This window comes from Papaver somniferum, chromosome 5 (genome assembly GCF_003573695.1).
Source record: "Papaver somniferum cultivar HN1 chromosome 5, ASM357369v1, whole genome shotgun sequence".
Lineage (NCBI taxonomy): Eukaryota > Viridiplantae > Streptophyta > Magnoliopsida > Ranunculales > Papaveraceae > Papaver > Papaver somniferum.
In genome coordinates, this window is record NC_039362.1 from 127,231,856 (window position 1) to 127,242,833 (window position 10,978).

Genomic DNA, 10,978 nt, shown 5'->3' on the forward strand with positions numbered 1-10,978 from the left:
AAAACTATCGCAAGGCCTTGAAGCTCCAGTGATACAACATTCTTTTCGTCCTCTGGTTTTCATCCTCTGTTACCCTGATTTTCCAACAGTTATTCGATGATGGTAATGGGAAGAATCCTTCGCTATTTATAGAGGGTTTCATGCCTTTTGGAGATGTCGTTTTATCCTCAAAAGACGCTATCAAAGGTCGTCATCCATTAATGGGAAGAGATGCAACAGGTCGAACACAGCCGGGAGGGGCTACGCCCCCCCGGACCTCCCCTTCATAGCGGCAAACAATATTGAAAATATCTAACATTCTCCCCCTATTTTCAAAATTGAAAAAATCATAAAACAAAGTAAAAAAAAAAAACTTTAAAATCAGAGTGGATGCATCACCAAAGTGACTGCCTACGTACCCGAGTGGGATCAAGCCAACGTAGTTCACGCTCAGTTGGGAAATAAGCATATTCGTCGAAATCAATACATAAATGATAGGTATCTTTTGGATTTGAACCTTCACTTAGTGTAAGAAATTCAAAGCCTTATCGGGGTTCAGTGGTGAAACCAGTCTTGAACCAAGTACCCCATGTGATAAAACCGGAATCTCCACACATACTGATTTCTTAGAGTAGTGTGTTATGTAAGAAACAAAGGATGGATGCAAATCCTTAATGAGTCTATAATTATTTACAGGAGTATCACAGAAACACCTTAGAGACTTACCTATATGAGTATGGAAATCAGGTCGTTCCCTAAGAGAAAAAGACCGCTCTCTAAGTGATTCATGAATTCAGGATAAGAGCGGGGACATTAATGCGCGGGCTACAAAACTCTTTCTCTCTAAGCATCTTCAGAAACAAATACAGTGTGTTCTTGGTTGGGTCAAGGGAGTACAACCTTTGAATCCAACAACATTGTTAGGGCTTCATTGTATCCTGACAATAATATTTCGCTGGCCGATTGGGACATGATAAGTACTCTTGATGAAGTATGAGATCTTGCAAGTTACTTGAAATCCTAAATTAGAGATGGGAATCTTGGGAAAGATCGATCTTATCTATGTTCTAAACTAGAAAACCGAGCTTGTGGTATAATATTCCACCATTTTACATATGTTCATTGTTAGGTAACTTAACAAGGACATGCATTCTGCTAGCACTCCCATGATTAGTCGAGCTTCAAATGTACATGAATGACCATTTCGTCTAAAAGAATATGACGAAAATGGGTTGGGAGCTGAGATTCCCCTATTTTAATGCAATAGACGCATTATTGTATTTAGATATTGTACGCTCGACAAAATACAACATCCTCAGTTGAACTTATTGGCTAGATATATCTCACCGCCAACGCAGTGTCGTTTGAATGATATACAGAGTGTAATCATATACCTAAAATAAATATATGACATGTGTTAGTTTATCCTTCCAAAGACATGAAAAGGTTTGCTATAACGAATCTACAATCCGAACAGTTGTTGATTATGAATGAAAAATAAGATATACTCCCGTGGAAGTAATCATTGGGAGACGTGGTAGATTTATTTCCTAATCATTACCTTAATTCACTTTCGTAAAAAAAATGACTAAAGGAATTGTCTAGAATCTACCTTGATGAAAACAAGGGAAGATGACGACATCGGAGGGAGGATCTAAGGATATAATTTTGACATAATTTACTTCGAAATGTGAAGGTCTTTCGTACTCTTTTTCCCCTTCGGTCAAGATCATTTTTTCCTATTGGGTTTGTTGTTACTCGATAAGTTTTTTAGCGAGACAATGATAACAACACTAGGTATATGTTGAACTTATTGAAGACCCAGACGACGCGTTGATATAAGCGTTATAAGTTCTACAATCAACAACAATAATGTCTTTCAAACACTTTAAGTCAGCCAAGTAAAGTATGATGAAAATGTGGCAGACTTATTAACTAAGTCCACATGTGAAAAGTACAGGACTAAGGAATTGTCCGAACTCTATTGATTGCGCAGGACTAAAGAAATTGTCCAAACCCCATGAATGCTTAAGTCTAAAGAAATCGTCTGGCATCAGGGGGAGCATCTAACGACGTGTTAAACTCTTTTTCGTTAACGAGATTACTTTTTCCCATAAGGGTTTGTTACTCGACAAGGTTTTTAATGAGAGAACAACAAACACCTGGAATATGATTTTCCAAGGTAACTCCTTTTCCCACAAGGTTTTTCTGACTTGTGAAGCAACAAGAGAAGTGACTTCAACGAAGTAACTTTAAGTGGACCCTTCGCGTTGTACTCTTTTCCCTTCGTAAAGGTTTTGTCCCACTGGGTTTTACTTGTCAAAGTTTTAACGAGGCAACATATGCGGGTCCACCTCTGCTCCAAATCTTTTCAATATTGTACTCTTTTTCCTTAGCTCAGATTTTTTCCAGCTGTATTTTTTTGACAAGGTTTTAATGACACAATTAACTTAGACTCAGTGGTTTTTGAAGATCGTACTACATGTGATGAACTACATGTAAAGCATCAAATGTGAAATACTACATGTGAAGAACTGCAACAAGGTTTTCCCTCTGGGTTTTACTAGCAAAGTTTTAATGGAGCAATTGACTGAGACACAATAACCATCCAGGAGAGAACTACAATTTAAGACCTACATTCGAAGCACTATATGTGAAGCACTGCGTATGGAGATCTATTGGACCGCATAAGGGAGAGTGTTATAAGGCACACGTCCTATAGATATGCGGCCCATAACGGAAGTCTTTTGGTTTATCTTTTTCCTAGTATATAAAGGATACATACTATCATGACTGATGATCAATAAGAAATCCTTGTCCTTCTCTACCTGTTTGCCTTCTTCTCTATAATCTACTGCAACACTCGAGGCAATATATGTGTTTAAAAATGTCTAAACGACATAACTTTTGATCAACTTGGGAGACTTTGAATTTTTTATATGTTTCATTTTCATCGTTCCTCTGTTTCTGGTAAAGAGAAAAAATCACTTTTTTATGAGATCATTTTTTAGATGAGATGTTATTTTAGATGAAATTTATTTTAAAATTACATTTGAGGGCACTCGGTGCAAAACTAGTCTTTTTTAATAAGACACTCACCATATACTACTACCAGGACAAACACTTCAAACCGAAGAGTTTTTCGGTTTTCAAACCGTGTAAAGGCCAATAGGTTTTGGATTAGTAATTCTTTGAACACCGTATATGTAGTACTACCAGGACAAATACTTCAAACCGAAGAGTTCTTCGTTTTTCAAACCGTACAAAATCAGTAATTTTTTGAACACTGTGAGGATCTTCCGGGGGAAATCCCGTCCCTATTTTAATTCTCTGGACACCCCTATGTTTTCTCCGGACGGGGCCTCCGGGACCGTGTCTCCTGGAATTTTCGCCGGAAGATTCACACGGTGTATATAGTACTTGAAGGTTTTAGGGCGTGCGCCCTGTGGGAGGGAATGACAAACTTACGGGCCCCGGGGGTGTGACGTGTAAGGAAATGCGAATTTCATTGGATTGCAGAAAAAAAATAACAGAAAAAACCTCTTCCCAAAGGAAAGAAAATCAACAATCAAATCTCGAAAAAAAAATTATTAAATTATCCTCTAGTTCTTCGTTTTCCAGAGAACGCATTGAAATAATGGAGAGGAAAAAATATTCAATCGGGAACGAACATTACGAGCTATACGAAGAAATAGGTCAAGGAGTTAGTGCATCTGTTTATCGAGCTATTTGTATACCAAACAATGAAATCGTTGCTATCAAAATCATTGATTTCGAAAGACATAATAGCGATCTGGTAAAAATCACATCGCTTTAATCTTCATATATTGTACTTCTTCGATTTCACTTTTTAGTAAGATGTCGTAGACAAGTTTCAACCTCGTTTTTTTTCTTATATTAAATTGCTTGTTTATTGTATAATATAGGGCAATATATCACGTGAAGCTCAAACAATGATATTAGTTGACAATCCAAATGTTTTGAGGGCGTACTGTTCTTTTGTTAGTGATCATAACTTATGGGTTGTCATGCCATTCATGGAAGGAGGTTCTTGTTTGCATATATTAAAAGCTGCTTATCCAGATGGTTTTAAGGAGTCTGTTATTGCAACCATTTTACGTGAGATATTAAAGGGATTAGAGTATCTTCATCAGCATGGCCACATCCATCGCGACGTCAAGGTATGTACGTTGCAGTCATAATCGCATATGTTTACATATTCAGGAAGCCCTTGAACATTTTAAACTTAGGTGCAGCAAGAATTATAGAAAACACGCAACTTGCTTTTCAACTGTTTGTTCTCCTAGTAAATTTGGATTCACAGACGTGCACCATTCCAAGACTCTGTGCAGCTATCATAGTTATTTCATGTTTCTTTTAGGCTGGAAATATACTTGTTGATGCACGAGGTGCGATAAAGCTGGGAGATTTTGGTGTTTCGGCATGCCTTTTTGATTCTGGTGACAGGCAGCGCACTAGGAACACTTTCGTAGGGACACCTTGCTGGTATGTTTTTCGAGCTAATAACTTTGCGTATCACAAGTTGCATTTGGTTTTTTATATTTACTCATGGCATGTCAAACTTTGATTTCATAGGATGGCACCCGAGGTTATGGAGCAGTTGAATGGTTATGACTTCAAGTTAGTGGCCCTGCTAATATCTTTTTGACACCTTTTGATTCTGATCAAGCCTAAATAGCTATTGGTAATGTGGTATGTACACTATGTATTATTACAGGGCTGATATCTGGTCCTTCGGTATAACTGCCTTGGAGCTTGCTCATGGTCACGCACCTTTCTCGAAGTATCCTCCAATGAAGGTAAATGTTTTCCATGCTTTTAGTAGCATTAAAGAATGAAAACCTTGAAGTTGCATTTAAACTGAGTAAAAATATCTTTCATCAGGTTTTACTTATGACTTTGCAAAATGCACCACCAGGCTTGGACTATGAGAGGGACAAGAAATTTTCGAAGGTGCTCTCCATTCACATGAGTGGTTTTAATTTATTGCTATGGAGTTTCAATATTCCTAAAATGATGCATGTTCCTTATTGCTTTTATTTTTCTTTAGTCTTTCAAGAATATGATTGCTCAGTGCTTGGTAAAAGAACCTTCAAAACGTCCTTCAGCACGTAAGCTGTTAAAGCATCCCTTCTTCAAGCAAGCTAGGTCTAATGATTACATTTGCCGAACCCTTTTAGAGGGTCTGCCAACACTTGGAGATCGTATGAAAGAGTTGAAGGTAAGAAATTCAGTTCTTGGTAATAATGTTGTAAGCCTACATGCATTGACGACATATCAGCTTGAAGTAATAACGGTTTGTACCTTCATATCAGAAAAAGGATGAAGATATGCTTGCTCAAAAGAAAATGCCAGACGGCGAAAAAGAGGAAATATCCCAGGTTTGTTCCCACTCATTTGTTACTCTGGTAAACAAGTTGTAGATTTGTTTCTTTTCCGTATCCATATCTTTCAACGTTAGCAATGCAGTATATTGATGTTTGATTTTCTTCCAATATGTACAGAATGAATATAAAAGAGGAATCAGTGGTTGGAATTTTAATGTCGAAGACATGAAAGCTCAGGCATCACTGGTATAACCGTGTCAATTTCAACTTTATGTTTTTCCAAGCCCTGTGGATATCATATAGCTTCCGGGTGTTTAGTGTCACACATGATATATATGCCTTTTATTTATTGTAGTAGATTCAAGATGGTGATGAACCTATTGCTGATAAATTAGATCAAGGAGGTAGCTCGAATTCTCTGATGGATGCTTCTGATAAAGTAAGTTCTCCATCTTTAAAGTGTTTAAAGTGGTTTTGGACAAATTATTGGAAAAGCAAGGCTCATGACAGACAATGTGCAGGAAAACGTCGATATGGTGCACCATAGGTCCGAATCTCTCCAATCTATCGATTCAAATGGAAACTTTCTTAGGTATACAAGCACATTACCGTCTTTTCTTGGAACTATGTACTTTTTATGAATTATTTGGTATGTGCGCATCACACTCTTTCTACTGATTGTTTCCCTTCTCCAGGGGTAGATGGGACAAATCTGAGGATGACTTAAGTGTGGCTGGTTCTACCTCAGATTGTGAACACCTTTCTTTGCAAGACGATTTTGCAAAACACATTGAACATGATAGGAATGGGAAGACAGAAAATAAGGTCAATGGAGCTGGAAGACGCTCCGACAGTATGCGTTCTCCAAGATGGAGTAGAGAATCATACACCAACTTACCAGACCTTTGTATTCCCCCATGTGAAGATGAGAGGTTTGATATTCAATTTTAGTATACCTTTGCTACTGATGCTTCATTCATTTAATATGAACATCATACTGCTGGCGTCTAGAAACATAACAGACATTTTATGCGCTTTGTTTTTTTATTTGCGTAACTATTTTAATTCCTGTACCAGCATCAAGCAAAATCAGAATTCCTTGGCTCCTGACACACCATCCGTACCATCTAAACCACCATGTATGTATGATGGAAGATATTTTTCTTGCCTATTTTATTAAGTAGGAGTTTTTCGATAAAACCAGAATGAGGTTTTAGTATTTGAAGTATTCTCCTGCTTTGTCTCGTGAACTGAAGCATTCAATTGCAGCATCAAGTGGTGAGGACCTTGATGAAAAAGCAAGAGAGCATGTTGTTCAACAAAAAGGACGTTTCAAAGTGACATCGGAAAAAGCTCAATTAGAAAAGGTACAAAACAAGTCCTTATGGTAATTTTTTTTTTTTGCATTATACAGTCGGGAAATCGTATAGTTGTAATCACCACAAATTGCTTTCAGGCACTTTCATCTCCAATGCTCCAAAAGAGTCAAAGCTTGCAGGTCAGTAAACCTTGAAGTTAAGGTTTTCGTGCTATTGTATTCCAGCTTTTTCCCTTTTCAGCATTTGATAGTTGTTATCTAGGTGATATCGCAACCGCTCACACCAACTTCACAGTTGGATGCATCATCAAATTCACACGACTTGTCAGTCTTCTCACTTTTGGATATCATGTTGCAGACAAATATTGTACAAAGGGTACGTCATAATCTATCCAATAGATCTTTATCATTTGAGTTTCGGTAGCTACCACTTTTATTTGGTTTCTCATTCTTTTATTCTATCATCGCCAGGATCATATTTTGTCGTTAATGAAGCAGTGCACATCTGGTAATTTAACAGGTACAAGCAAATGTCATGCCCCAGGTTCTTCCTTGTTATTTCATTCGATATTTGTTTTTGATTTTTATTTAGTTGGTTACTTGTGCAGCTGGAGGAAGCAATTCAATAGCTCCAGACATTACAGAGTCATTGGTATGTATGCTCTAATATTGTCCGGACCTTAAATTGAGGGTTGTTTATGGTTTCCGATAACTCTTGTCTGTTTTGCAGCTGGAGTTGAGCCATGAAAGGACAAAACAACTATTGCAAGAGATGAATGAGCAGTGGAGGTATTCCTTGATAACTTTATGACTGGGGCATGCCCAGTTTCTTTAACATGGCTCGAGGACTGAAAAATTCTTTAGCTGTGTGCATTAAAACTTTTTAAATATAATATAATAAAAATTTCCGATCCCCGATCCAAATTTTTTATATTAAAATAAGAAACTTGATATAATATAGCATAATACATTCCAAAAAATTTCCTTAAAAATTAATAAATGTCAAATATTATATAAAATAATAATTCTATTAGAAAAACAAAGAATAATTTTCATACATATAAAGTTTCTCAAAATACGGTTGAATACTAATTTGATTTTCTTGAAGTTCAAATCAAGTTGATTTCTTTCTTATATATAATATGTAATATAATATTAATATTTCTACAAATTCCAATATTCATTTTCTAGAAACTTATATCAAATTAGTCAATGATTGTTGAACATCTTAAGTACTTTGTGTCGGAATAAAATTGTTCAAATTCATTCTTTAAATTAATATATTATTAACATATCTATAAAATAATAAATTATTAAATTATTGATTATATAATATATCTTTAAAATAATAAGATTAAGGGGTTCCAACTCTATTATTTTATAGAAGTTTTACTGTATACTCGAAGTTTGTGTTTTATACCCCGAAGTCTATACCCTAATGTTGTGTATACATTTTTGCGCCTAGGGCGTTTTATTATCTAGGCGCCCCATGGGCGACTCGTGTGCCCAACCTTCCACAACATAGTCCTAATGCTTTACCTCTTGAGTTGATTGTTGCAGGCAGATATCTTCTGTTGAAGAGTTCCAGAGGCTCAAACAAAAAACAATCCAGGTGTGTTTTTAATACTCTCTCTCTCCCTCTGTCGCTGTATGGGGTTCTGGATATTCGGGTACGAGTAGTTCATCTTTTGGTTCTCTTTGCATTGCAGGATGATTTGCAGTGCCACGTTGATCAAACTCAACATGAAAGGAATGAAAATTTGGGTAACGACACCAATGGAATCGAAAAGTGCTCTGAAAATCAGTACGTTCGTTCTGCTAGCAGAAGTGGAGGATCAGACGCCAGTTTACAAGACGTTTCTTGTCCCTTATATGAAGATGAGAGGTTAGATGCTCAATATGCGTAGTGAACTGTTGTCACTTTAATTTTGAAGATACGTTTAAGGAGGCCGGTACTTACAGGGATAGCTTATCTATTCACTATTTGTTTCATCTATTTATGCATCTGGGTCATGTTAAATGTCTTTCTACAGAGACAAGCAAGCTCAAAATGGCACTGGGGTAACCCCACAAACAGCTGAAGAGACGGTTCCTGAAACTCTTTCAAAATCATCCAAATCATGTATGTGTGGTGAGATTTTTCACATGTGTGAGTTATTCTCGATTTACAACCAATTTGTACCTAAAATTTAAAGCATTTTCTACCCCGTCCTTGAACGAGTTTATGTAATTGCAGCGTCAAATGGTGAGAACTTAGATGAAAAGGCAAAAAGGCCGGTTGTACAACAAAAAGGACGTTTCAAAGTGACATCGGAAAAACCTCAGTTAGAAAAGGTGAGAGGGAAACCACGGCACGATTAGCAATGTTTCATATACAATTTGATCTGGTTTAACTATTACCCATTACTTTCAGGCATTATCAACCCCCATCCTACAAAAGTATCCAAGTTTCCAGGTCAGTTGGCTCAAGATTTAATAATTTGCGCCTCATGGCCGCCTTCTCTTCTTCTTAATGAATTTTAAGGTTTTCTATAGGTGTCATCTCTGCCCCCTACCCCAACTCCCCAGTTCGATGTTGCATCATCAAATCCCCAGGATGTTTCAAGTTCATCGCATTTGTTTTTCATCTTGCAAACAAATGTTGTCCAAAGAGTACGATCCAACTTTACTCCTGATGGACAACATAACACTACCGCTTTCGTTCCTTTCATAATGCTTCATTTTATCTTTTAACATATGACAGGAAAATGTTCTACTGTTGATAAAGCAACACCAATCATCCAGTAATTTGATAAGCGGTAGCTATATATTTTTATCCCTCAAAGTTTTTCATTTATCTTTTCCCGCAAATTATATAGCGACTTACAAAATCTTGGTTATTTTCTCTCATTGTTAATTGTACAGTTGATGGAGGAAATAATTCTAGTGTTCCAAAAATTACAGAGAAGCTGGTATACGATGATACTATCCCTCCCCTAGTATTAATTGTTTCTTTTTATCAGTGTATTTGATTTGATGATTTGATGGCATGCTTTTAAAAAAATCAAAACTTAGGAGCTGCTGATATGCAACTCAATTTTTCCTATCTTTTAGTTGGAAGCGTCTAGTGATAGGGCGAAAGAACTCGAGCAAGAAAAAAACGAGTTACAGTTGAGGTAATCGTTATATTTTATGCCCAAGTTTGTATTGAAAATCTTATGCGCGCTACTATATGAAAACTTTGTCATGTGTCCCATTGGCATAAATAACTAGTCAAATCAGTGTAAAAATGCGTAAGCTTTAATTTACTTGTTGCAGGCTTGTAGCGGTTAAAGAAGATCTAGAGAAGTGCAAAGCAGATTCTCAGGTGTCATTGTGATATTTTGTTCATTCCATGTATTTGGTAGCTCATGTTAAGGTTCAATTTTTTTTTCTTCGACTTTCTATGGGTACTTTCTACTTAACAATGAGTGAAATGCTGGTGTGATCACAATGTTGAGAAATGCTCAATTTTTATTTATGAAGTCCTTCAAAAATTTATTACAATTACAAGGTGTGACTTCTGATAATCGAAAATTCATTAAGTTTGACCGTGAGTCCCGCTGTGGTGAACTAAGCAAGACTGTTTCAGATCCGATCGAATCCAGTACTTACCTGTTCTGGTCTTATTTCTACGTAGTTAGAAGAACCTATGTATGTATCATAGGATAAAGTTAGTTCACAGTTAGTGCTAAATTCAAATAATAATAATATAATATACAAACCTATTATTAATGTGACATTAATGTATATGTATATCCTAAAACGTACTTCTGATTTTACGATCGAAACAATATTTGGCACTAATAAACTTTTTAAAGCATTCAAGTTAAACCATTTCTTCCTTTTTAGGGCATTATGGTATGGTTTGTGTCCTTGCATTGTGGTAAGGAAATCGTTCGATGTTGACATTTTGATCGTAAGATTATATTTAAGACTATTGTATCCGAACTCTTTAGTTATTACTACATGAGTGATACTATACTATTTAATCCAAGCACATAAATGTAAATGTAATTAGCAAAATCATAAAATTAATAAGGTTTAAACTTATTGATCCATTGTGATAATGACATTATTTTAGTTGTTTGGATATCTCTACGGTGTGTTAAAATATACTTATGATCATGATCACAATTTAGTGAAATGCTTATAATATACTTTTGTTTAAATATATATATACTAGGTATCACCCGGCCTACGGTCGAGGCTCAACCTTTTTCGTTTTTGTTTTGTTCTTTGATCGGCCGGTCCGTATTCTACCAAAATCTTTTTCAGTCATTCGCAAAACTGATTCAAGATGAAAATTAAGCAT

The 10,978-nt window shown here is 36.2% G+C and overlaps 1 protein-coding gene across 4 annotated transcripts; it reads left to right on the forward strand.

Moving 5' to 3' along the window:
* Window positions 1-3,508: 3,508 nt before the first annotated feature.
* On the forward strand, window positions 3,509-10,170 carry LOC113282645 (serine/threonine-protein kinase dst1-like). Of its 4 annotated transcripts, none has more exons than XM_026531694.1 (29): window positions 3,509-3,775; window positions 3,906-4,160; window positions 4,361-4,485; window positions 4,576-4,620; window positions 4,718-4,799; window positions 4,885-4,953; window positions 5,051-5,221; window positions 5,316-5,381; window positions 5,505-5,573; window positions 5,686-5,766; window positions 5,849-5,919; window positions 6,023-6,259; window positions 6,405-6,466; window positions 6,597-6,694; window positions 6,784-6,825; window positions 6,941-7,021; window positions 7,117-7,165; window positions 7,254-7,297; window positions 7,376-7,434; window positions 8,206-8,257; window positions 8,355-8,530; window positions 8,679-8,794; window positions 8,882-8,979; window positions 9,059-9,100; window positions 9,181-9,297; window positions 9,389-9,443; window positions 9,550-9,596; window positions 9,739-9,800; window positions 9,943-10,170. In XM_026531694.1, the coding sequence occupies exons 1-29, from the start codon at window positions 3,617-3,619 to the stop codon at window positions 10,001-10,003; spliced, it is 2,691 nt and encodes an 896-aa protein (XP_026387479.1). In that variant the 5' UTR covers window positions 3,509-3,616; the 3' UTR covers window positions 10,004-10,170. The 4 variants fall into 4 exon arrangements, with proteins under 4 accessions (XP_026387479.1, XP_026387475.1, XP_026387476.1 ...); XM_026531690.1 differs by having other exon boundaries at window positions 3,511-3,775; window positions 6,908-7,021; XM_026531691.1 differs by having other exon boundaries at window positions 3,512-3,775; window positions 6,908-7,021; window positions 8,679-8,776.
* The last annotated feature ends 808 nt before the right edge of the window (window positions 10,171-10,978 follow it).

What these genes read in the sequence shown, in the direction of transcription:
- LOC113282645 (XM_026531690.1), top strand. Translation starts at nt 3,617, where the DNA reads ATGGAGAGGAAAAAATATTCAATCGGGAACGAACATTACGAGCTATAC. An exon ending in ACATCCATCGCGACGTCAAG is followed by an intron (nt 4,161 to 4,360) that starts GTATGTACGTTG and finishes TGTTTCTTTTAG; the next exon opens with GCTGGAAATATACTTGTTGA. An exon ending in CGAAGTATCCTCCAATGAAG is followed by an intron (nt 4,800 to 4,884) that starts GTAAATGTTTTC and finishes ATCTTTCATCAG; the next exon opens with GTTTTACTTATGACTTTGCA.